The sequence below is a fragment of the Neolamprologus multifasciatus genome, chromosome 19 (assembly GCF_963576455.1).
Source record: "Neolamprologus multifasciatus chromosome 19, fNeoMul1.2, whole genome shotgun sequence".
Taxonomy (NCBI): domain Eukaryota; kingdom Metazoa; phylum Chordata; class Actinopteri; order Cichliformes; family Cichlidae; genus Neolamprologus; species Neolamprologus multifasciatus.
The window spans coordinates 17,102,676-17,127,224 of record NC_140457.1 but is presented as its reverse complement, the minus strand read 5'-3'; the positions used below and the strand labels follow the sequence as shown (position 1 = coordinate 17,127,224).

The following is a 24,549-nucleotide window of genomic DNA, read 5'->3' as shown; positions in this document are numbered from 1 at the left end:
AATTCCAAGTATTGAACTTTTGTTCCGTTAGCTGCTCGGTGGAACTAAGGTCTAGAATCAAGACACATATATGAATGTTATGAATGGAAAGACAGGGGCTTAGAACAAGGAGCAAACCACTATTTACAACCAGGAACAGGAAAGCTAGATTAGACTTTTCCAGAAAACACCTAAAAAGGCTGCACAGTTTTGTAAAAATTCTCTGGACAGATGAGACCAAGATGAACTTGTAATAATGGTAAAAGAAACATATGGATAAGCAGTGAAGGGGTTAATGAAGCATAGCACATTATTTTTCATACTTGTTGGAGCCAATGTTATGGCATGGGCATTAAACCCTGTCAGTGGAACCAGGTTACTACTGTTTATTGATGATGCGACTGTTGATAGAAGGATCTCTCTGCTCAGATTCAGCCAAATGCTATAAAACAGAGCTTCACAATCCAAATGGATAATGATCCAAATCATTGCAAAAGCAACCTGATAGTTTCTCAAGGTAAAGAAATTGGATATTCTTCAGTAACCAAGTCAGTCGCTTGACCCCAAACCAGCATGCACAAACAAGAAGCAGCTGAAGGAGGCTGCAGTAAAGAGCAACGTCCTGTCTGAACAACTGAAGGGAGGAAACACAGTATTTGGTGATGTTCACGGGTTCTATACCTAAAGGATTTAAAACATTCATTATATTAATATACTATTTGGGCCTTTGAATAAAAATGACCTCAACAGTTTATTCAATGCTTTTGTTACACCCCTTAAATAAAGCTGAATGTCTGCTCTTTCATCACACCCTTACTGTTTGATTCAAAGCCCACTGTGGTGGTGTAGAGAGGCAAAACTGCAAATACTGTGTCATTGTCCATAATTGTTAGAAACTTCACTATAATGTCTCTTAGAAAGTTGCCAATCAAGAGGCATTGAAGCAAAATAGATGACATATTAAGCACGCAGCTTGTTATTTTTATTTATTGAGTTATTGGTTTTTTCACAATTATAATTTTTTTAATGCATAAGATAGATAGTTAAAAACATTATTATCACAGTGAATTAAAAACACATGTGTTGTCCTGGTACAACATGTTCCATACGTTTTACTGACTGACACATCCTGCATTGGGTTTGACCTCTATTAATATGTATAAAGGTCTTTTGTGATTGTACATGTATGGATTTGTCTGTGTGCACTCTCAGATTCGGTTTGTGGAGAAGAATAATGATGCCCTCCACATGTCCTTGGAAAGCTTAGTTTGTGAATCAAAAGACAAATTTGTTCGAGAGCTGTTTGAGAACTCCAACACCTCCAAGGACTCCAAACAGAAGGCGGGGAAGCTCAGCTTCATCAGCGTTGGGAATAAGTTCAAGGTCAGAGTGACGGTTAAAGGTAGTTTCTTGACTGTTAGAAAAAGTCCTTGAACATAAACGTATCATAACTACACGTGAACAAAACCCCTTAACTTTACCAAAAAATTTAAATATTGCACTTTTTCATGCCAAACACTAAGACGCTATAATATTTCATATTATTGTATCACATGTCGTCCAAATTAAAGATGAAATGCTTTAATTTTGACTTTTGTGCATCCTGGAATTTTTCCACTGTTTCACTATGTAGGTTTACATTTTGAATTTTATTTTCTTGATTTAAGAAATTTGTTGTTTTGGACTTGAAAAGTAAAAACACAATTATCACTATCTTTATTAGGTTTCAGATTTGTGATTTAAAAAAAGTAAACCAACTCTAACATCCAGACCTTTCCTGTGACTTTTCTCCTGTCCACTCTTCTTCTCATCCCTGTTTCCCTTCCTTTATTCAAGGTCCCCTTCTTAGATATCCTCCAGTCTTCCAATTCTTTCCTCTGAGAAATCCTTCCTTGGTGGATAAAGCTGGATAAAGTCAGCTTGAGGTATACTAGAGAGGAGTTAGAAAGCAGGGCTAGTGGAAAGAAATAAAAGAGAGAAGAGATGAGACACTCGGGGTTTCACACAAAAGCGAAAGTACACAACTTTCAAGTGCATTTCTTACGTATCACAGAGACCAAAGTAATACAAGGCTGCTCATGACTTATCTACCAGCTCCATGTGTTGGGCTGTCTTTTTCGATGAATAAAAAGTGTTTGTGCACCATTTCAAACCTTTACATCATTGCACCATCTTTTCAAAGTCTCTGTGTTTCTGTATTACTAACGTAGCTTCTTTGTCATCATCACTTATTCACCAGATGTGGACTCAAGCACAAGGACTGTGTGCATCTTACACACTATTTTACAAAGAGATAAACAGCTAGATTGTGTTATGGGGAGAGAAAATTAGAAAGATAAATATCCTTTGTTGTAATGATCAGTCTCTTTGCATAAAAGAGATGCACAATATTTACTGTGCTTTGGGTCTTGCATGACTATATATAACTGCTCCCCACCCTGTACGTATTCTCCAGCATGTGTGTCTTGGCGACTTTCACCACAAATACCCAAAATACAAAATAAACATTTCCTTTTGTCTGTTTTAACACACAGACCCAACTGAATCTGCTGCTGGAGAAGCTTCGTAGCACTGTAAGTAAAATTTACATCTCTGTTTCGCCGTCTATTTTCTATCCTTTTTCTCAGAGTCTAAAAACATTATTACAGCCTTTGTGTGTACTGTGCACACAAAATGGATGTTATGAAATGCATTTTGTGTATGTTGACCAATATTTCCTAATTAGTCTTTGTTTTAACAGGGTTCAAGTTTCATCCGCTGTGTAAAACCCAATCTGAAGATGGTCAGCCACCAGTTTGAAGGAGCTCTTATTCTCTCCCAGCTGCAATGCTCAGGTAAAACCAAAACAGTGTTTTGATTAAATAGTTATAATTTATAATCTTTAAGAGAATTAAAATACTTCCAGTTTAGCTCCACTGTTAATGGAAGAGTTTCAACAGGTTAGTCTGACTTGCTCTTTGAAGCACTTCAGATGGTTTCAAGGTGGGAGTGGGATTATGTCAGTGATTGGCTCTGTAACACTTGAAGTCAAGTGGGAGTCTACATGTATTGTGATATTTGCAGATGATATTGTGAAATGTTTAATTCTTCTTGGAGACGAGAAGAATGAACATCACTAGAATAAAGACAGATGAGAGGGAGACAGGTGGAATGGTGAAGATAGACGTAAGAAAGGTGGTGTTGTAGTTGTAGTTTAAATATCTGGGATGTTAGTACTCAAGAGAGGGGAAGAAGAGAGTGCAGGAAGGGTGGATTGGATGACAGAAGGACAGCAGCAAGAGTGAAAGTTTTTCTGGATGGTAGTGAGATGTGCTATGGTGTTTGGAGATGGTGGTACTAAAGAAAAGGCAGGTGACCTAGCTGGAAGTGCCCAAGTTACAGACTCAAGATGGTTTGGACATGTACAAAGGAGGGATAGAAAAATATTTGGGTAAAGGGTGCTGGTGTTTTCAATAATTAATGTCAATATAATCCTGCAACAGCCTTCATGAATGAGAACACATTAAAGTAGATTGTGCTATTGTGCCCCTCTTGGATAGGCATGGAGGTTTTCTCACATACATGCATCTTACCCGTCAGGGATGATGTGTTTTTCTGATTACTTTCTCTCTTTGTGTGTTTCTCATGATTAGGAATGGTGTCAGTGTTGGACCTGATGCAGGGGGGCTTCCCCTCAAGGGCTCCTTTCCACGAGCTTTACAACATGTATAAGCAGTATATGCCGGATAAGCTTACACGGCTGAATCCTCGGCTTTTCTGCAAGGTGGGCTTAAGTTGAATAGTTTTCTGTTTCACTAAAGAAATCCCGCGTCTACAGTCGAGTTTAAACAACAAGCTAATCTGTTTAAAGTAAACCCTAATTAGCTGTGTAATTTGCAATGCAAAAAAAAAGCCACACTGACCCACTTGGGAAATGATTAACAAATATAAACAGTTTAGTAGCCTGAAACCCTGCACTTATACGATATTGTTGAGTCATTGAATGTTGTTCTTCTATTAGGCTTTGTTCAAAGCTCTAGGATTGAATGATAAGGACTTCAAGTTTGGACTGACAAGGGTGTTCTTCCGCCCCGGAAAGGTAAAATATTAATGTTGTAGATCTATACATATGAATCTGTTAGCCATAATATCTTCATTAATACTAAATTTGACTGAATTATAACTTGACATTTGGCTGTGTGTGTGCGCCAGTTTGCCGAGTTCGACCAGATCATGAAGTCTGATCCAGACCACCTCGCAGAGCTGCTGAAGAAAGTCAACAAGTGGTTGGTGTGCAGCCTCTGGAAGAAGGTCCAGTGGTGCTGCTTGTCTGTCATCAAACGTAGGTTCATTTCGTGAAGAATTTAAAATAAGTAGCCAACCAGCTTTAGATATGCCAGCAATAATATTTGTAATGTAGTCAACTAATTTCAGTTTTCTTTGCGTTATGGCATTCCTCTGCTTTTGCTGTCGTTTATTTGAAATCATTTACCATCTTTTAAGGAGACTGAACAAACATGAAATTACTGTCGAACATTAGCAGCCTCTTTGTAGCTTAAATAGAGAGTCCATTTGTGCTGCCGTACACTTCGTCGCCTGGGTTTGTGCTTTTACACTGATTTTTCTTTCAGAACATCAAATGAAGCAGCCTCCAGCAAGATTGAATAGTATTCTAAAAGCAGTTCCTTGTACCATTACAGTCAGTGCCAAGCTATTGATTTCCACAATTTAACAAAGTGCAGGCTGGCTTCTGTGTGTATGTGCAAAAGCATAAAATGAAATTACATGGCAGCTATAACAGAACGCTGCCTCTGCTTGACCACATACTCTGTGGATAAGCCTGAGTAAATTTATACCCCTGGTCCTGGACATTATTTCCTTCCTGTGATTTCAGTGCTTCATCTTATTATCGCTGCTTTGTTTGTGTGGATGAGCAGGTGAAAGAAAGCCTTTTATAGTGTGCTGCTGCTGGTTAATAATAGCTATTATAGTAGTTTGTGCTACGGTGGCCCTGAGAGGCCAAACGGACTGCAACTTCAGAAAATACTTGCAAAAAGAAAAATGCTGCAAAAAGAAAAACACCTGCAAAAAGAGAAACGCTGCAAAAAGAAAAACACCTGCAAAAAGAAAAACGCTGCAAAAAGAAAAATGCTGCAAAAAGAAAAACACCTGCAAAAAGAAAAACGCTGCAAAAGCACACAAAACACAACGGAAATGTTTCTGGGGAGACAATAACCCGACGGACCAGTTGCACGAACCAAAACATGTATGTATGGCTGTATCCCAATTCAGGGTCTGCAGCCTTAAAGTATGCAGCCTTAAAGTATGCAGCCTTAACGGTCCTCAAGGGCCGCGTACTCAAAGACCGCTGAGGCCGGACGTGCAAGGCTTGTAGGCTTGTGAAATGGAACGGTCTAGCCTCTGTTGCGCTGCCCAGTTTGCCTAGCAACCATGATACTAACAGCTGGAAACGTTTTATACAGCTTTGTTTGACAGAAATGAAGGAGAACATATTTTGTACATTTGTTTCTACAGGAGCTTTGTGTGATTTGATAAGTATCTGAGGCTGAGACCACAGGACTGTAAAACATGATTGTTGGGCTTCATTTCTGTACTGAACAGTCATTTAAGATTAGTTAGTAAATAACAATTAGCTAATGTTGTTCATGAGACTAAAGTCATCTCACTTTGGTAATGTAAATATAATATGGCCAATATTATATTAATCATTATTAGTTATTACAGCAGTGAGTTTGAACTCCGTGTCAAATACTGAGCTTCAGTAAAGATTCAAGTTGCATTTGTTTATATTTCCTATCACCTTAAATAGATGCGGATAATTAAATTATCCAATACATCTATAGATGTATTATATATAAGAGACAAATATTGTTCTTTTAATATGTTGGCATTATTACATTTGGCTCAATGCTTACATATATGTGTAAAAAGAAAATGTACAAGCTGTGAAAACTGTTTCTGATAAAAATGAAAAGTAGACTGATATATGAAATATTCCTTTATTGGGTGAGAAAATCAGACCATGTCATAACTGCTTTAAGTCATACAGAATAGATATCAGAGCCTTAAACAGGCTGACTTCTGCTAAATGGGTCAAACTGGGCAGAAAGTATACAAACACATAACATCCTTATAGAATATGATGTAACACTATAGATCAACTTACCTCAGAATATATAAAGCATATAAACAATTACAGCAATATGATGCAACAAACACAGCAGTACTACTAATCCAAAATACTCAAAGCTTCATAGAACTGAAACAAACATTTATTTTTAGGTCCATTCTGCTGCTGATACATACTTTAGGTTTCTGAATATTAAACTTGTTTCTGCCTTTCATAGTGTTTAACTTGAAGGCCCTGAGTACTTTCTCCCACACTGAAAACACTGGAATGATACAATTATTTGAACATTACCTAATAAGACTGATTCAGGACAGACAATTAGTTATGTTAAACCTTTCTAGCAGTCCTTCACAAACAGGGAACAGTCTGTCTATTCTCTCCATCTGTCAGCTGCTGCTGGCTCTTCCTCCTCCTCTTCCTCACACACTGCTGAGTTTGTCCTGGTGGATCATCAGGGGTGCAAAGCCTCACAGATGATGTGCAGCAGTGGGTCCCTCAGTCTGTCCTCACTCTGGACACTTGCAGTTGTCACACATGGAAATCAAATGTGTGATAAGCTGCAGGATTCAAACACAAGTGTAACTTATAAATACATGTTCATACTTTTATTCCACAATCAGAGAGAAAGAAAAAGAGAGAGAGAGTGGAGGACAGACAGACAAGTGACAGTCTCAGGTGTACACACTGCTACAAAACAGCACAAGAGAAGGAGGATTTAGTGTTTGTGGTATTACGAGTGCTAAACAAGAAGAGTTCCCAGCTGGTACAGTGGACACATGTGTGACTGCTGTGATTAAAGCATCTTTCTTTCAGTTTAACGAGTGAACCGTCAGCTCGTTCAAACACACGTTAAAGTCCGTTTGGCTCGACACCACCGAACAGAGGCAGCAATATAACATAGCTAACATTAACAGTGCAGTGAATCCTGCTTGTGCCGTGATATTCAGGACTGCAAACCAAGCAGCATCACTGACTTTCAGCCTGTTGTGTTTGTGGATATATGACTGACTTTAATTATCCACAAAATCATCAGATTCTCTGTAAGATTAAGGTCGACTATTGAACGGCGTATAAAGTAAAGGCTTTAAAACAAAGTAAATGCTGAAAGTACAAACATCGCTAATGTCACATAACTTTGCTGGCATGTGGCCAACAGTAATGTTTTAATGTTCTTCATTATTAAACATTTGCACATAAATAAGTGACATAATATTCAGTACTTACTTTTGAAAGTTTACTCTTTGGCCGCTCCGCTTCCACTTTGAAGTGTCTCCCAGTCCCAGTGCACTTGTTAGCATGTTTTGGTTCGTGCAACTGGTTCGTCGAGTTATTGTCTCCCCAGAAACATTTGCGTTGTGTCTTGTGTGCTTTTGCAGCGTTTTTCTTTTTGCAGCATTTTTCTTTTTGCAAGTGTTTTCTGAAGTTGCAGTCTGTTTGGCCTCTCAGGGCCACCGTATTGTGCACTGATTTATTAACTGTTGTGTCATAATTGTACCTTTACTTTGACGCTCACTTTTTTTTTCTGGTGTTTATCTTTTAAAGTATTGTTTTTACTACTGCATTTCATATTTTATTTGATTCTTCAAAACCTTGCATAACCTATTACTAGAGCAGGATTGTTATGCCACCAAGTACAAAGATGTATATAAATTATATAGGATTTAAGGTATGCAGTCATTGAAAGTAGGTTTGATTCTATGCTTTGTGAAAAAGTATTTTCTTTCTTTTTAGTTAAGAACAAGATGAGTTACAGAGCTGTGGCCTGCATCAAGATTCAAAAGACTGTCCGCATGTGGTTGTCTAAGAAGAAGCATAAGCCACGGTGAGTCTCCTCCTGTTCCTGGGTCCCAGAACCTATACAAGGCCACAAACACATGCAACATCATTTCTGCTTTTCTTTGCACTCTCAGTTTGCTTTTTCTTGAAACTGGTTCACACTTGGTAGGTTTTGATGGCTTTCCTATATCAAGCATGTAAAAGTTTAAATCAATCTAAAAAGTCATCAGTGGACTGTGGAGAAATGGAGTGTCACTATATGGGAAGTGTCTCACTGTACATGCGTTTTCAGATAGTTCCTTGCAATGAAATGTTGATTGAGAGTGGGTGAGTGGCAGTTTGTGCACAGGAAACGTTTATGCTGGCATTCACACACTTATATCATCAGTTCCACAAAAGAACTGAGAATTGAGTTCATGTGTAATATGCAAATAAAATGAATCCAAAGATGAGGAAACATTCATTGATCTTTTAATTCCTTTCAAGTGCTAAAATGCAAAGGCATCACTAAAATGCATTTTCCTCAGTTGGACTAAATGAGGTCTTTAACAGAGTTATTTTATTAGCGGTCATTATAATAAAAATCTTATGCTTTCATTTCTTAGTAATATACTCATTTGTAAGTCTGCATTTTTATCACGGCCCACAGAATCGATGGTATGGCGAAGGTTCGAAACCTGAAGAAACACATGGAAAGGTTCAATGAGGTGGTGAATGGGCTGAAGGAGGGAAAACAGGAGATGGCCAAGCAAGTTCAGGAGCTGGCTGCTGCCATAGATGCTCTGTTAGCGAAGATAAAGGTGAGGACTTTTAATTTTTGGTTCAAAGCATAATACACTCTTTTCTCTGTATGTACTGTATGTGGGATATTTTGTTCTTTTGAACTATGTATTTTAAGTAAGGGAAGATTTTTCAGATCAGATAGATTGTTTGAAGCCTTACTGCCTCATATTTATTGTATATTGCTACCTGCATGCAGACTTTTAGCTCTGTGGCACTGACAGTCTTCTTTTAGACGAAGACCTCATCCTGGAGTTATACACTATAGTCTGTCTTGCAGTGGCCATTCTCATTCTATCCTCCAGAATCAATATTTTCAGTCACCTGAGGATAAAAAGAAGAGCTTGTAGAGCAAGATTCTTCTTCTCTCCAATAATTTAATTTAGCGGGGTTGTTTTTCTAAATGATTGGACTTGGCTATTGAAATCCCAGCCCTCCCCGTGCAATAAACACCCACCTTATTGGACCCTCTAGGTACAGCAAATCATCCAGATATATGGGCACTGTATTCTCCAGTAGTTTTGATTTTCTCTTTGGTAGTGGCCTGTATCTAATTAACAAGTTAGAGAGCTCATAGGTTCTTTGAAGTATCCTGACTCACACTAAAGAACCATTGACTCCTAGCTCTTTCTCCCCCCTCTATCCAAATAAGCCACTCTGCCCTCCTAATGCTGATTTGTTAGCCTATTAACACCCCTGCTGTTGACACTTACGGTGTTCTAAGTATGTAGAAGTTGTTTATGGCACGACATCTCGTTGTGAATAATGCATGAGATGCCAGTGCCTGTCAATCAGACCATTGTACAATAGGGACAAGACCTTGTCATCTTCCCTCCCTGTGATGCTGTTAGTGGCTCATTCTTATGAATGTGCACAATATGGTGACCTCTTCTCCCCCTGCTGATTGTCTGACAAGTGCGTGGAGAAGTGGGCATTGTGGCTGTGGCACTCAAGTGACACGTACACTCAGTGTCAGTCAGTGTCTAACTTGTAGCCACATGGGATGGTTGTGCTATGGAATCAGAAAAGTGTGGCAAGTTTGAGCATTTGTGACTCTTCTTTATGATTCAAATTCAAATCAGCACAGGGCATATTTTCATTCTAGCACACTCAAGCTAGCCTGCTAACATCCTATCGGCATTTGATCAGTTTTTAATACTGATAAATACATTGTGAGAGCCATGTTTGAACTCCACTCAGACCTGAGCCCCAAAATCTGATGGTTGAACAGCTGAATAAAGACATGTATTTCTACTTTATCCTTTGCAATCATCCTTTGCTGTTTTGTTGAACAACTAGACTACTTCCGGGGGCCCCCGTGTGCGGCAGCCTGTTACAGCAGCTCTGCTCATTCTGAGTTTCTTTCTTTCTTATCTTTTTTCTTCTCGTAATTTTTATAACTAACATATTAGTAATTAGACTCTGCAACCATGTTCTACCGTTTTGTGCTAGTTCTGGTCGTTTTTCTTAGTTTTTTTCTACTTTTTTCACCCGTGTCTGGGGACCTGGAGCAGGGATCCTTTGTTTACAGTAAGGATCAGCTGTTAGCGCTGCGTCTTTTAACAAATTTCTCACCTGTGGGACTAATAAAGGTCATCTTATCTTATCTTATCTTAGACCACACTGATGACCAGGAAGGAGATTGACACGGAGTATCAAGGACTGGTGAAACGTTCAGAGCAGCTGCTTGCTTCCATGCAAAAGAAGAAGCAGGAGGAAGATGAGAGAGAGAGGCTGAAATGCATCGAGGACGAGATGGAGAAAGAGAGAAAGAGCAGGGAGCAGGAAGAGCAGCGACGCAAACAGGAAGAAGAAGAGAGACGACTGTAAGTGCTAAGTGCAAAATTACTAGTATATGTGTTTGTGTATAATGTACAGTGATTCTCTTAGTGTTGCCTTGGGAGAAACAAACTTTTATCCCCTACTCCACACCAAGAAACCAGAAGAAGAAAAACTAACAGTCTAATTTACGTCCACTCATTTCATACAGAGTGTAGTACAAAGAAGAGCAGATAGGTAAAGTGCAGACAATGTTTCAATTGGCCAAAAAAAGCATAAGTGCAATAAAAGCTGCAGGGAAGCTAGTCCTGCACAGAGCTCTAACAGCTCTCCTGAGAAGCACAGATAAAACGCTGCAAGGTTAGATGTAAAATAAATATGTTCAACTCCACTCAATCGTTTAGCAACCAAAATGTGATTATTAAACACAGTTTTAGTGTAAAACAACTGTGACTCAAAAGACAATAAAAGACAAAAGTGGGGTCTGTGCTTCACTGATGTGGCACACTGGCCTCTAGAGCAATCAGCCTGAGGAGGAAACATTTTTTGACACTTTCAGAAATGTTATTTTTAGTAAATATTCTGATTTTCCTTTTTGTCTCAACATTTTAGGAAAGCAGAGATGGAGCTGAAAAGAAAGCAAGACGAGGAGGACAGAAAAAAGAGAGAGGAAGAGGACAAGGCTTTGCAGGTTTGGAAAATTTCCCAATTGAATACTTCCGTGCTCTTCTGTTGAAAAGTAAAATGTAAAAATTGGAAAACTAACAACTATTAACTTCCTCAAAATTCTACTTTAACTTCACTGAATGAATTTAATGAAAGCCTTGCAGTTTTATTTAAGCTTCTTATAAATGACCTGCACTCCACTGCAGTGGCAGTGCTTTACTGGTTGCACTCATAGAATCGTGTGAAAAGACAATTTTCACAGTCCTATGAAAAATTAAGTACTGCCTGTGATTCAGTTGCTTGTGTAATAATTTGAAGTAACCCTTTTCAGTATGTTTTTGTCAGTCTCTCACATCGCCGTAGAGGAATTTTGGCCCACTCATCTGTACAGCATTGCTTCAGTTCATTGAAGTTTACAGGCATTCCTTTTGCACAAATCGCTTAATGTCCCGCCATGGCATTTCAATCAGATTGAGCTCTGGGCCATTGCAACACCATGATTCTTTTCTTTTTCATTTTGTTGTAAATTTGCAGCTGTGCTTAGAATTATTTCCCTGGTGTATGATCTAGTTTGGGCCATGCTTTAGCTGTAAGGTAGATGGTTTCAGATTTCACCCTAGAATACTTTGAAATAGAAAGGACTTCATGATCAACTCAATGACTGCAAGGTGTGGATATGAAAGAAGCTCTTAGGCTACGTTCACACAGCAGGCGAAAGCGCATCAAATCCGAATTTTTTGACCCTATGCGACCCATATCCGATCTTGGTATGACAGTGTGAACAGCACAAATCCGATATTTTCAAATCCGATCTGGGTCACTTTCGTATGTGGTACTGAATCCAATACATATCTGATGTTTTAGAAAGCGACTGCTGTTTGAAAGGTCATGTCGCATTAAATCCGTCTTTTACGTCACTGACACAAGACAGATGCCGATTATCAGCGCTCGAGAAGACATCGTGAATGCTTCCTGGCCATCCAGTTAAGGTGTTAGTGAAACTGTTAGGAAGACAACGTTGGAGAAACGTGAACATTTTATTTGTACTGTATAATCTGCAGATTCTGACAGAAATCTGCAACTATCCTTTGAAGCACCGCTCCTCTCTAAAACAGCAATAAGGATAATTATTAGGCCATATGTAAATAACAAAATAACCTTATAACTTTAAGTAAAATTGGGAAACGTAAAGTCCAAAACAAGTCTTTATATTAAGGGCCATCAGTCAAACAATACTGTTTGGTCTGGGTCTGAACAGAACGCGTTGTGTGTGACGTCTTCTTTTGCACATGCGGGCCGTTTGAGGGTTCACACTAGAGCGCGTTTGCTGTCACATTTTATTTGTAGTGTGAACAAACAGACAAAAAAATCGGATTTGATCAAAAAATCGAAATTGAGCATTAAGACCTGCAGTGTGAACGTAGCCTAATTGTCTCCTCTCCACCAATGTGCTTGAGAGTTGGTATGAGGTATTTATGCTGATATGCTATGTCTGGGTTTTTGTGCCAAATATGGAGCTGTTCATTATGTGCAAACATAAGATTATTTGGCTCAAACTTAATTATTCCAAAATAAAATTTGGTGGGAGGTCCACTCCTGGAAGGTTTGTGCTGTTGTGTTAACACACACCTGAATGCTCCAGACAAAGACAAAGCAAAATGCTGAAATCGCTGCTTTCATAGAAGTGCTCACAATTCCTAATGATTAGTTAATGAGGTGCATTTGATTAGTATCACCTGGCTGCTACTTATGCTCTTAAGTCCTATAGAAGCTGTAATAGTTACTTAGTTTTTCACTGAGTGAAAACTTTCTTTTTCACACAACTGTGTAATAAACAGAGCAATATACCGGCTTCACCTTAAAAGCCTATTTTTAATATTTGATTTCGAGCAAAGGTGTTAAAATTGACAAATTACACACCTAAAGCGATGTACCTCCAAATAATGTAGCTCCAAAGCCATGGAAATGGCTCTAATGTTTCCCCTTGCTGGCAAACTCTGCCTACAGCTTTAACATTTATTTGCTGTTTGGTGTCCTACAGCAACAGCTGGGTCATGACATTGGTTGGACTCCCAATGGATTACCCACAGGGTCTTGACTGATGACTCCACTTCTGCCTGGTTTCTGTTAACTAAACTAGTTAATCCCACCTTGTGCTGTCCAGTGTTTTATTATCATGCCCCTTAATCTCATCTCCACTTTGCCACCTTTTCCAGCTCTATGTGTTTGCTGATTTTTGTTTCAGTACTGTTTATCTGTTCTGTCCTCTGACCTTGATGCTACACCATTTTTTTTCTTTTTCAGTTCTATTTTTATATCCCACCTTTCCTTACTTTTCATGTCTAAAGCCGCCCTGACCCATCGCCCCATTTTTATTCACACCAGTCCAGTTGGACATCTGTATGCACTTTTTTCCCTAGAAGTGAGACCAGGCTGTCATAAGCCACATGTCCAAGAACACTGTTTGGAAAACTGGTTTGATCCACAGCTCAGACTTCAACAGTAAACTTTCCACGGGTGTCTGCTGTGACTTTCATAGAATTTGGCTTTATGTTCTCTGCTATTTTCAGCCATGACAAAGCTTACCCTAGCACAATATCCCTCACTTCAATTCTGCAGAGCTTATTTTCTTGAAGGAACACCGCTCAGACAAAAACTTCCCATGTGGTGTTCCTGTAGTTCGCTGTTGTATAATGAATATTTTTCAACACAAATAACTTTGGTAATTTCTGCAGCCTTTTTCTTTTTCTGTCTTTCTTTTTTTTAACTTGGTGTTTCTTGTGAAATGAATGAGGGTGTCAGTCAATGCCTCATTTTACAAACAATACATTCAATTTGGTATATTCAGGGAACATTGTCAAAATCCCAAGGACAGTGCCAAAGAGTATGTATTGTTTCGGGTGTTCTCCAGTCGAGTTTCAGCCCTCGTGCTTCACTCTGGTCATGTAACACAGCTGCCACCCTACAATATGAATAATGCAGTATATTCTCACCTGGAGAGGTATTCATATTTAAAGCTCCTCAGAGAAAAGTATGCAATGAGGACTTCATTAGAGGCTTTCTATAATAAGACACAGGAGAAGAATGCACACTATGCAGCGTATATACATGAATATTTATTGATTTGTCGATTTATGTTACAGCTTTCTCTTAGCTAGTTAAAATGAAAAAATGAACACATAAAAACCTGGACTTTGAATTTGGGTCAAGTCTATAAAAATCTCCCAACTTTTGAATGTTTCTCAGTTGTTTGCTTTGTTCTGTCTAGACAAATAACCACTAAAGCTTTATTAGCAGCCCAAAAGGGGGATAAATAAGTCTAATCAGGCTTGGGCACATTGGGGAAACACATCTCTGTGCTGTCTGGTATATAATAGTATTATAATATAATTAGTATTATAGTATTTTGACTGGAGCTAGGTTGATCGACACATTAGGCAGATGAATTAAGTACTGTGTTACGATACTTTTGTGTTTATGTGTCCATTTACAGGCCGAGCTTGAAATCCAATTGGCTCAGGAACGTGAGGAGCAGGCCCAACGTGCTGCCGTACTCGAGCAGGAGAGAAGAGACAGGGAGTTAGCCATGAGAATCGCTCAGAATGAGGCCGAGCTCATAACTGATGAAAGCCAGATGGATGCAGCCCTGCGCAGGTAATGTATATGTAAAGCACAGTGCCCACATTTGCATACAGATGTATTCTGTACACAGTAAATAAGCACTATTGACGTCAGTTTGCTTGTGTAACTGCCTTTTTTCCTGTTGCTGTGTTTTCTCCCAGTGATGAGTTTTTTTCAGATCTTCCTATCTCTTCATCCTCAGCCAGAGCCATGTAAGATATCAGCGCAGCTTTCCGTAACTGCCAGTGTCCAAGTGTACCTAACACCAGCAGTAGCGATTCACTCACTAACTCCCTTACTCGCTTAATCGCTGTCGTAGTCCTGAATCGCTAAGTCGCTTAAAATATCTGCAAGATTATAGCAATGATGCAAAAACAACACACAAATCTGTAATCCTTATTCTGAGTCAGTCTAATTTTTTGATGATCTGCATGATTGCAAATTTTAACACGAATCAGAAGATAATTCATTATATGTAATCATAATTACCCATAAATTAATATGGCACACTAAATCATCAGTGTCAGATGAGCGCAGTATCGGATCTTTTTGTTTCTGCAGGGGTTAAACCATGACTGCAGCCTTCATAGTGCTGGTGCACCACACAGACTGAACATACTGTCCTAAGCGATGGGTTCTGATTTGCATGCATACAGTAGTTTATAATTTTGTGGCAGTATGACTTACTCCACTGTCACTCTGTATTCTAACTGGTGGTGTCAGCGGCTCTTAACAAAGTTTTCAATGGTAAAAAAATTGGACTGTATTAATTCTCTAGTTTTGAGAGTGTTTTCAGTTAGAGAAGTTTAACCAAAATATGATTTATCCTTCCCAAAATGTTTAATACTAATATAAAATGTTTAGTACTCAAACAAGCTGTATTCAAAATCACGCTCTCATTCACTTTTCACTCTTTCTATATGAGGACACTTAGTATCTTTGTGTAGCTACAGAGCAGGAAACGGCATTTTGAGGTTATTTGCGGGAAAAAACTGCACATCCCATGTAAATATACAGCACTGTGCAGCTAAAAGGGAAGTGAAAAACAGATCCATTTACATAAACTGCTGAAAGTTTAACAGTTCTATCTCTGCTCTCCTTATACCTCTAAACCTTGTCCTAAATAAAGCTCGGGTGTTTCAGATATAATATGCATCACTGTATTTCTGCAGCTACATTGTGTTTAATGTTAGGAGAAAGCATTCAACAGCCTATGCGTGCTTTTACCTGTAGTTTTCAGTGAGCTTAAATGACATTGGATCGAAAAGCTTCTTATGTCAGCGCTGGCTCCAGAGCCCATGTTGTAGACTCTAACTATTCCTGTAAGTCAGGTGACCTCTGGGAACCAACTAGAGGAAGAGAGACACATGTTTTGCATGTGCCTAGCTCAGAGATTAGGCCGATTTTGTGCAGTAGAGGTAAGCACATTGGCTGGCATGGCCACCTTAGTAGCTAAAGAATATTGGAAAGATCACAGCCGCCTCCTGTCTTCCTTTTCCTGAATGGGGAATGGGATTCATTTCACATTTACGTTCTGCCAGAAGCAAAGCCCCGGGCATCACATCCTTTCCACAGCTTTTTTTCTCTCCGCAACAGAATTAAAACCTTTTTTTCCTCTGGTTTATCACCATTACACACTGGCACGCGTCTCAGCCAGCACTGATCATCATCCCAAATCAGTTTAATCTTTGCAGTCTGTGTGAATCTTAAATGGTAATGGTAATTTAGTAAATGATTCATAGATCAGCAATCCTCTACCCAGAGACAGTAACAGTTGTGCCAACTGTAAATAGAGGAGACAAATCCTTTGTATTATTGAATTAGCTGCCTATACTCAGCAGGGAAGCTGGAGACATGAGATAAGAGCTCTGCAGTAGTCTGTTAAGTAGCTAAAACACCATCAATTGCCATTAGTTGACTTAGTAGTTGTTTATTAAAGCAGTGCACAGTTACACTTTGTTTTTCATTCATCTCTCTGGTTTTTTTTTTACATAAATTTAAATACACTCAAAGTTCCACAAGAAATATTTGGTACTAAAGCTCTTCCACAACGGAGTGGAATTCCATGGAATTTAAAAACAGGCCACAGAGATGTGGAAAAACTCTTGCTGTGCTCTGCTCTTTAGCTCCCCTGCTGTCTGACTCCTAATGTGAATTTTAACAGCTGAGACAATGAGGAAGGTTTATAAGAAGTGAGGTGATTGTTTCATTTTTTCACCAAAGTTGGTATACTTAATAAATCTGCTGGTTGCAAATGTTCATCCATTCTTTCTGCAATTTAAACATTAGATCTTAGTAATTTTTTATATATTTTTTAAAGTACATATGTAATTTTTTTCATTATTTTCTGATTTATTGTTAAAAGTAGCTGTTTCTGTTTTGACACAGCCCTAAAATGTTAAACTCGAATCATATTTGAAAGTAACAACTCCCAATCCCTTGATACTCCCACCTTGTCACACTTACCTGTCTTCACACTCACCTTTTTTTTTTTTTGCTCCCTTTCGCCCCCGCTCATCTGTTCCTTGCCATAGGGGTCCTCAGGTGCAGGCAACCAAAGCTGCTGCTGGTGTGAAAAAGTACGACCTTAGCAAGTGGAAGTATGCTGAGTTGCGAGATGTTATCAACACATCCTGTGGTGAGAAATCCTCAACCCACCCAGTTTCACCTCACTCAAAAAACAGTGTCTGCACATTGACTCAACCGTCAAATGCACATTTAGTTATTAAAGCCCTGATTGAAAGTCACTTTTTTCAGTGGAGGCTTCATCACAAAATTATTTACAGTTTTTAGCCCCCACATTAAATAATTCTGCATCAGCTCATGTTTTGGCCATTCTGGTACACAAAACCATGGGGTACCATCTCTCTCTGCACACACTTTTCATCTGCACTCTCAGTCATTCCTCGAGTTGCCAAAGTGGCTGTTAAAAAGCTAAAACTGCAGCTGTAGAGAGTGAGAACACAAGATGTCTTCCCTGCAACATAAAAAAAACCAATGTGAGGATGTTCCCACAGCTGCTATGGCTCATCGACTTGTTTTTTACTGTTAGAGAGAGAGGAAATTATCATCATTATGGAGGATGGCTGAGTTTTACTTTTTCCAGTCATTCCCAGCCAACCTTCTTCTCAGTCAGCATGAAAAGCAGATGCGTTTATGCCAATGTCTTTATAACTGCCACTGTATACAGTACTCTGATCAGTGTTAGGCACTCTGATATCCCCGATGGGATTCCAAGGACATCTGGCTAATTTGTGGAACCCATTTGCTTTGATGGGATCGGTGGTGTTACCAACAAAAAACTCTGCTTTAAAACTGACTAATTATAGCCAGATTTTCACTAAAGGCGCTGTCGGTTTTGAATGTTTTCTTCACTGAGATGACATGCTGCACCCTAAAACACAGACATGCACACACAATGTTTTCTGGAAATAGCAGTTAAATTTTTCAGTCCTGGCATTATGAAACTGTTGCCAGCCAACTAGTTGCTGGACGTCTTTACTGGTTCTTAAACTATATAAAATGGTAATTTGCAACTTATCTGTTCCAGATTTGGATTTTATGTTGAAAAACAGAAGATAGATGTAGATTAAACCAGCCTGTGTTAAATAAAAATAGGCGCTCATTCTTCTCTCTTTCATTCTTTTGCCAATTTGTGATTGTTTTGATGTCATGCATGCTTACTGATGCTATGTTGTGGGGACAGACATTGACCTGCTGGCAGCCTGCAGAGAGGAGTTTCACCGTCGTCTGAAGGTCTATCATGCATGGAAGTCCAAGAACAAGAAACAAAATGATGACGGGAGCGATCTGAGGGCTCCTAAATGTGTCACTGACTATGGTTAGTAAAGGATATTGTGTTCTGTTGTTTCATAATTCCACTAAGTGTGCTGTACGTGGCTCCATAGTGTAGTGGTTTACACATTTGAGTAACAAGGTTCCCATTTTGTTCCCAAGAGGAGACAGAAATCTGTTTGGAGTGCATCAAGAAGGACATCTAGCATAAAAATCTGTCAAATCAAATATGCAGATCTACCTGCTGTGGTGACCCCTCGACAATAAGGGAGCAGCTGAAAGTTGCTTTAAACACGAGCATAAATTTACACCCTCCCATACGCTGTATATGAGTACTGTAATAAACAGTCACTAATGCAAATCTTACTGCAGGTTATTTTCTCCACCTCAGCCCTTCACTTTTATTGGCAGACACCCGCCTGTGTGACCTGCACACAGATAACCTGCCTATGTTTTCCAACACTCAGTTAACAGATGAAATGCCAAGGCCTAAACATTCAGCCACCTTCTGTCCGACTCTGTCAAAGATGGTTGTTCTAACTAGCAAATAACTGCCAGCCATGCCTCGTTAGGCTCAATGGTTGCTAGTATGACAGCTTGCTTTCCTTCTCAATTCAACCGAGCATACTCTGTGCCACAAAACACAAACAAGTGTTACTCGGCTCCTTGAAATCTCACAGTCGTACTACATTTGTCTTCCTGTTAATTTCAAAAACAAATATTCGATTATGGACAATGGGAGCATTAGATGTTGCTTCTAATTTTACTATATTTTCTTGCCTTTCTCTTTTGATATGATGGCTCTTAAAAGCTTTACTTTGTTTCCTTATATTTGGACCCTGATTTTGGCCTGTTCTGATGTAGCAGGGGTCTTATTTGAGACCACTTCATAAAAGGCTAAAAGCTGTTTTCCCAGCCTGTCCCTGTAGTGTTTACATGGGGAATCTCTGTTCCTTTTTGATCTTGTATGTTTTAAAAGCTGTATTCTTTGTTTTCTGTCCCACTCAGCCTGTTCTCGTCTTTTACCAAAGCTAGTACAAAGCTACATTAATATAAGCCCAAATAACAGGTTCTTTGTTGTGAATACTTAAAGCTGTTGCCGTGAAAGTACAAAACCATCTCCTCTACTACTACAAATTTTTCTAATGATTGCACTGTGTCACTACAGCTGAACAGAACCCAGCTCCTCCGATGACGACCCAGCATCAAGAGGTAGCCATGAACCGGCAGCAGCGTTATTTCCGCATTCCTTTTATCCGACCCGCTGACCAGTACAAGGATCCCCAGAATAAAAAGAAGGGCTGGTGGTATGCCCACTTTGATGGGCCCTGGATAGCCAGACAAATGGAGCTTCATCCAGACAAACAACCCATCGTGCTGGTCGCAGGTGAGTCAACAGTTACATTTGTTGTATATATATATATATATATATATATATATATATATATATATATATATATATAATTTGTTGATTGATTTATTTTAGTAAAAAAATGTGTAATTTAACTCAGAGACTCTTAAGTTCAGTGCCAATGATCATTGTGATGTACATGATTAATGCTTAATTAATGCTTTCAAGAAATGTGTTTGTTTTGGGCATTTCGTGCAGCAGATTTCTCTGTTATATCCCTTTTATAATCTTGTGAGGATTCCTGATCTTCTGGATCTTCTGGCACTGGTTTAGTCTACAAGTTGCCATGAAGGAATGAAAAAATGCAGTTTCACCAAAGTAAACACTTCAGTTCACATTTATTCACTATTTTAGCTCTACATGATCTTCCTGAAAGTCATGAACTCTCTGTTTGTGTTTTTATTTGTTTGTTTCTTTGGCTGCCAACTAATGTATGATTAGGAGTTTAGCAACCAAATTTGGCAAGTATACGTTAGGTCCCTGATAATCACATATTATGACATTATCTGTCAGACATTGTCATCTTGCCTATGAAATGATTTGCAGCCGGCTGTTTTTTGCATTTATGAACCTACGGCGCCTTATGAAAGCATCATATCTGTTTTATGTCACCACAGTGTCATCAAATTTATAGCCAAAGAACAGCAGTTACACATAATATATTATAACACTGTAAGCTAGCTCGCATGGCAACCATCTACCATCAGGCTATATTTATTTGTTTTTGCCTTTATGCACCTATAACCCCATATGAAAGCATCCTATTCTTTTATTTCACGACAGTAGCATCTCATTTATCTCCACAAAAGTTAAATTATTATATGATATAATGTCGTCACGTTGCCAAGCAACCACCTAACAATGAGCTAAAATGGCCCATTTTTTTTGCTTTATGCACCTTTAGCACCTTATAAAAGCACTGTATCATTTTCAGTTCACTGCCAGCAGCGCAAACACGCCAAGCATGGGCATGTGGTAGTCTAATAAATAGATGACTGGCTAAAACTGTGTGATGTCAAGTGTCCAAGTGAATGCACTGCTAGTAAATCTTTATCCTTCCCCTTTGGCTGCTCAGGCAAAGACGACATGGAGATGTGTGAGCTGAGCCTGGAGGAGACTGGTTTGACCCGGAAGAGAGGGGCGGAGATCCTGCCCAGGCAGTTTGAAGAAATCTGGGAACGCTGTGATGGAATTCAGTACTTGAAGAAAGCCATTGAGAACAAGCAGGCCCGCCCAACATATGCTACCGCCATGCTTCAGAACCTCCTCAAGTGAACCGCAACACACAAGATAAGGGAAAAGTCAAAAGCTTGGTCTACGTACTGAGACACAACACTATACACAGACAAATATAAAAGATGCACAGTCAGGTTGCAGAACACTGCACCCACAGTAACCACAGACAAAGATGCCCTAAACACACTGTTTCTGTAGACAATTTATGATTTACTTTATTTTGATTATTTTTAGATTTTCAACATTTCTTTACAGCTTGCGGTAGAACATCTCAGTGATGTAGCATAACAACTTGTGGGGGGTTTTCTCAATCAATGTTTGTAGAATATCCGACCGTGAGGCCTTATATTGCAATAACATTACACCACAGAAGCCTTAATTGGTGCATAGCCTTTTTAGCTATAAAGCCGAAACCTTAATGGTCTGCAAAAGCAACAATATATTAGACAAAATCATGAAAACCTCAGCAGACGTGCTTTTAAGGGTTATAACTGTCTTCTAATTCTTTATGAGTTTTCTGATTATTACAACCATAATTGCCATTTAGTGTCTATAAATAGCTGCGATGTGGCTATGAATAATTGCCCATGCACTAGCGGCTCGTATGAGATGACAGTAATGAAAAACACCACATTTATTTGTCAGATTAAAGTACTTAAAGGTGACAATCATGAATACAAGGCCATACAACCAAGAGTCAAATTAAATTCACTTTGTATAGATTATGTGCATCTAATGTAATAATGTGAAATATCACAGGTCAAATATAGAAGACTGTAATGTTATAAGTCATACTCACAACTGCTCACAACACAGCCTAATGAAGTAGGATACATTTTTCTGGCAGAATAATAATAAGTTGGTATAATTATTCATTAGCGAGCTCTGACAACTCAACGGAATTTCATGAAAAAACTTCTTTTGTACTGTTGCTCATTTGTTATCTGAGAGGGAATTGTTTTCATGTTTGCAGTTTTCTGGGTTTGGGGTTGTTTTACAGACAGTCATTTGTGTGCGTGCGTGTGTGTGTGCTGTGTTTATGTAGTATTTTCTTAAGTTTATTACTTGACTCCTCAGTTGGTTATGCCAGGAATGTTTCAGTCATCTTATTCAAGGGTCAATCTTTGTTTAAAATGTAGTAGTCAAGAGCAATGTAACTATTGAATCACTCTCATGTGTTTTTTCTTTGGTTTTCTCTTGTATGTTGGCCTTGAAACTGGAAGATTGTAGAAAATAAATATATTCCTGGATTTGTTTTTTCTTTTGAAGTTATTCTACACGGCTGAAAAATCACGAATTAATTCACAAATATTCACAAACAAGCTGTTAATGGTCAGTGCTCAGTAAATGGATCTGACATTCTGATGATAATTCCTGATAATAGGATTAGCATGTAGGTTAATTAAACAACAAACGCTAACACACTGCAGATGTCACCGAGCTGATGCTCGTGAGTCCAATTACGTGATCAACAGGATTAAAACTCAAGGATCTTAGGCTGTTTCAATGTACAGACTTTGCAGAAGCCTTGGCTCACCCCTTATTTCTTTGTATTTTGCTATAAAAATATGAAATAGTTGCATTGATTTATTAAAGCATGTGCAAACATATATAGAAATACAGTTTACAAGGCAAAAGCAACATTTGTACAATTCTAATGAGCTTGAAAGTGAATATTAGGTATGACTACCTTTATTCTTTAACACAGCCAGAAATCCCTTAGGCAGCTTTCTCGTAACTTCTTTAAGTAGTCTTCAGGAATGGTTCTCCAGGTTTCTTGAAGGATGTTTAAAGCGCTGCTTTGGATGCTAGCAGGCTTTTGTTCCACCTAACCATGACAGAGGCTCCAGTGTCTTTTACAGATGGCTGTAGAAACGCACTTTGGCACCTTGCTCCTGACCTCCTCAGTACATTTTGACTACAATTTAAAAAAGTGAAAATTCCAAACTTGGAATCATCGCTCCAAAAGACCTCTCACCACTTACTGTCAGTCTAGTTCTTGTGTAATTTGACACACCCTAGCTTTTTCTCCCTGTTTCCCTTTCCACGAAGGCCATTTCTGATGGTGTTTCTGCAAACAGTAAAGAGATCAACTGCATAGCCAGATGTATCTCCCAGCTCCTGTGTCAGGTCTTTGCTGGCTTTTTTCATGCTTCTCAAGAACATGACCATGACCAGTTTCCTGGAATTTTTATGCCTAGTTTTTGAGTGATAGTCCTGCTGGGAAAATTATATTTTTTGCTTGTCAAACTGTGTCATCTTGGGCGTTTTCATAGATTCAACTAAAAAAACTGGAAAGAATTGTGTTTTTGCAACAGGTTGCTATTAGCAATGTGTCTTTTTTTTTCTTTTCTTTTTTTTAATGGTTTAAAAACATTTTCTGTTATGTGTAGACACAACAGGGGTTCAGCCAACGCACAAAGAGGCTGGAGAACAACTGCTGAAAACTACTAAAAAAGAAAAATTACATGAGTGCGTAAAGACTTTTACACAGTAGTACATGTGAATTGACAGTATACTGTATGGTGCTTTAGGACTCATAAACACAATCATCTTGATTTTATTTCAAAAACCAAGTTCGTTGACGTCAGGCTTTAAACTCATTCTTTATTCGTTCTTTACATATGATCAAATTACACAGACCTAACACACTCTGAGCTGCCAAAACAAAGAAAACTGTTTTTGTTAATTCAAAAACTTTTTATTCTTTTGTTTTAAATAGAATGTGCAAAAACAAATGTCCTGGTATTAATGGACAAATGATTAGTGGTTAAAATTGCAAATGGTACAGACGCCAGTATTTTTAGGAATAATGCAGTATGACCAAATACTTTATGCATTCAGTTTCTTTTTGGAACACAGTAATGTTAAAGATGACATTGCCGTAAACAATATAAAGTCTAAACAAAAGATACCACCTTTTGTAAGCAAGGTGGTGGTAAACACCTTGTATTTATGTAAATAATAAATACCTCATTGTGAGGAAAGAAAAACCTTTGTCAAGGGTATACAGGAAATGTTCCTACCATTCATTATATAAAATAAATATTAGGTTACACTTGAACACAACCTAAGTGCACAGCAGTATCCATAGCTCTCTGTCTAATAAGAGACTTTCATCACTATGAACAATTAAACTTGATCACTGCTTTACGGTATCTGCACCCACATACAGTTAGACAGCAACATCAGTTCTTTTTTTTTTCTCCCTCCTGTTTTGCACCGTGTTAATGCATTGACAGATCTTCAAATGAACAAGGATTCATCAGAGAACTGAAACTTCGAAACATTCATTATCCGATGCCCTTAAAACATGACACGTTCTGTATTCATTTGACAGTCGCCACGTCTGGAACAGACAAGAGCAAGAATAAAA

The 24,549-nt window shown here is 38.6% G+C and overlaps 2 protein-coding genes across 8 annotated transcripts in view; one reads left to right on the top strand and one right to left on the bottom strand.

The window, feature by feature from the left end:
• Window positions 1-22,423, top strand: part of myo6b (myosin VIb) — a 39,505-nt gene extending 17,082 nt beyond the window's left edge. The window contains exons 18-33 of one of the 2 annotated variants that reach the window (XM_085143291.1): window positions 1,192-1,362; window positions 2,514-2,552; window positions 2,720-2,813; window positions 3,612-3,742; window positions 3,980-4,057; window positions 4,171-4,300; window positions 7,841-7,931; window positions 8,535-8,685; window positions 10,283-10,491; window positions 11,057-11,135; window positions 14,604-14,764; window positions 14,893-14,943; window positions 17,266-17,369; window positions 18,438-18,572; window positions 19,695-19,913; window positions 21,013-22,423. In XM_085143291.1, coding sequence (XP_084999417.1) covers window positions 1,192-1,362; window positions 2,514-2,552; window positions 2,720-2,813; window positions 3,612-3,742; window positions 3,980-4,057; window positions 4,171-4,300; window positions 7,841-7,931; window positions 8,535-8,685; window positions 10,283-10,491; window positions 11,057-11,135; window positions 14,604-14,764; window positions 14,893-14,943; window positions 17,266-17,369; window positions 18,438-18,572; window positions 19,695-19,913; window positions 21,013-21,212 — 2,043 coding nt within the window. In that variant the 3' untranslated portion in view covers window positions 21,213-22,423. The remainder of the gene's footprint in view (window positions 1-1,191; window positions 1,363-2,513; window positions 2,553-2,719; window positions 2,814-3,611; window positions 3,743-3,979; window positions 4,058-4,170; window positions 4,301-7,840; window positions 7,932-8,534; window positions 8,686-10,282; window positions 10,492-11,056; window positions 11,136-14,603; window positions 14,765-14,892; window positions 14,944-17,265; window positions 17,370-18,437; window positions 18,573-19,694; window positions 19,914-21,012) is intronic. The other variant, XM_085143292.1, reaches the window with a different exon arrangement.
• The window catches only part of impg1b (interphotoreceptor matrix proteoglycan 1b), a 29,931-nt gene continuing 25,363 nt past the window's right edge, over window positions 19,982-24,549 (bottom strand). For 5 of the 6 annotated variants that reach the window (XM_085143294.1, XM_085143295.1, XM_085143293.1 and 2 more), the window contains one exon: window positions 19,982-24,522. In XM_085143294.1, coding sequence (XP_084999420.1) covers window positions 24,439-24,522 — 84 coding nt within the window. In that variant the 3' untranslated portion in view covers window positions 19,982-24,438. The remainder of the gene's footprint in view (window positions 24,523-24,549) is intronic. The other variant, XR_014871179.1, reaches the window with a different exon arrangement.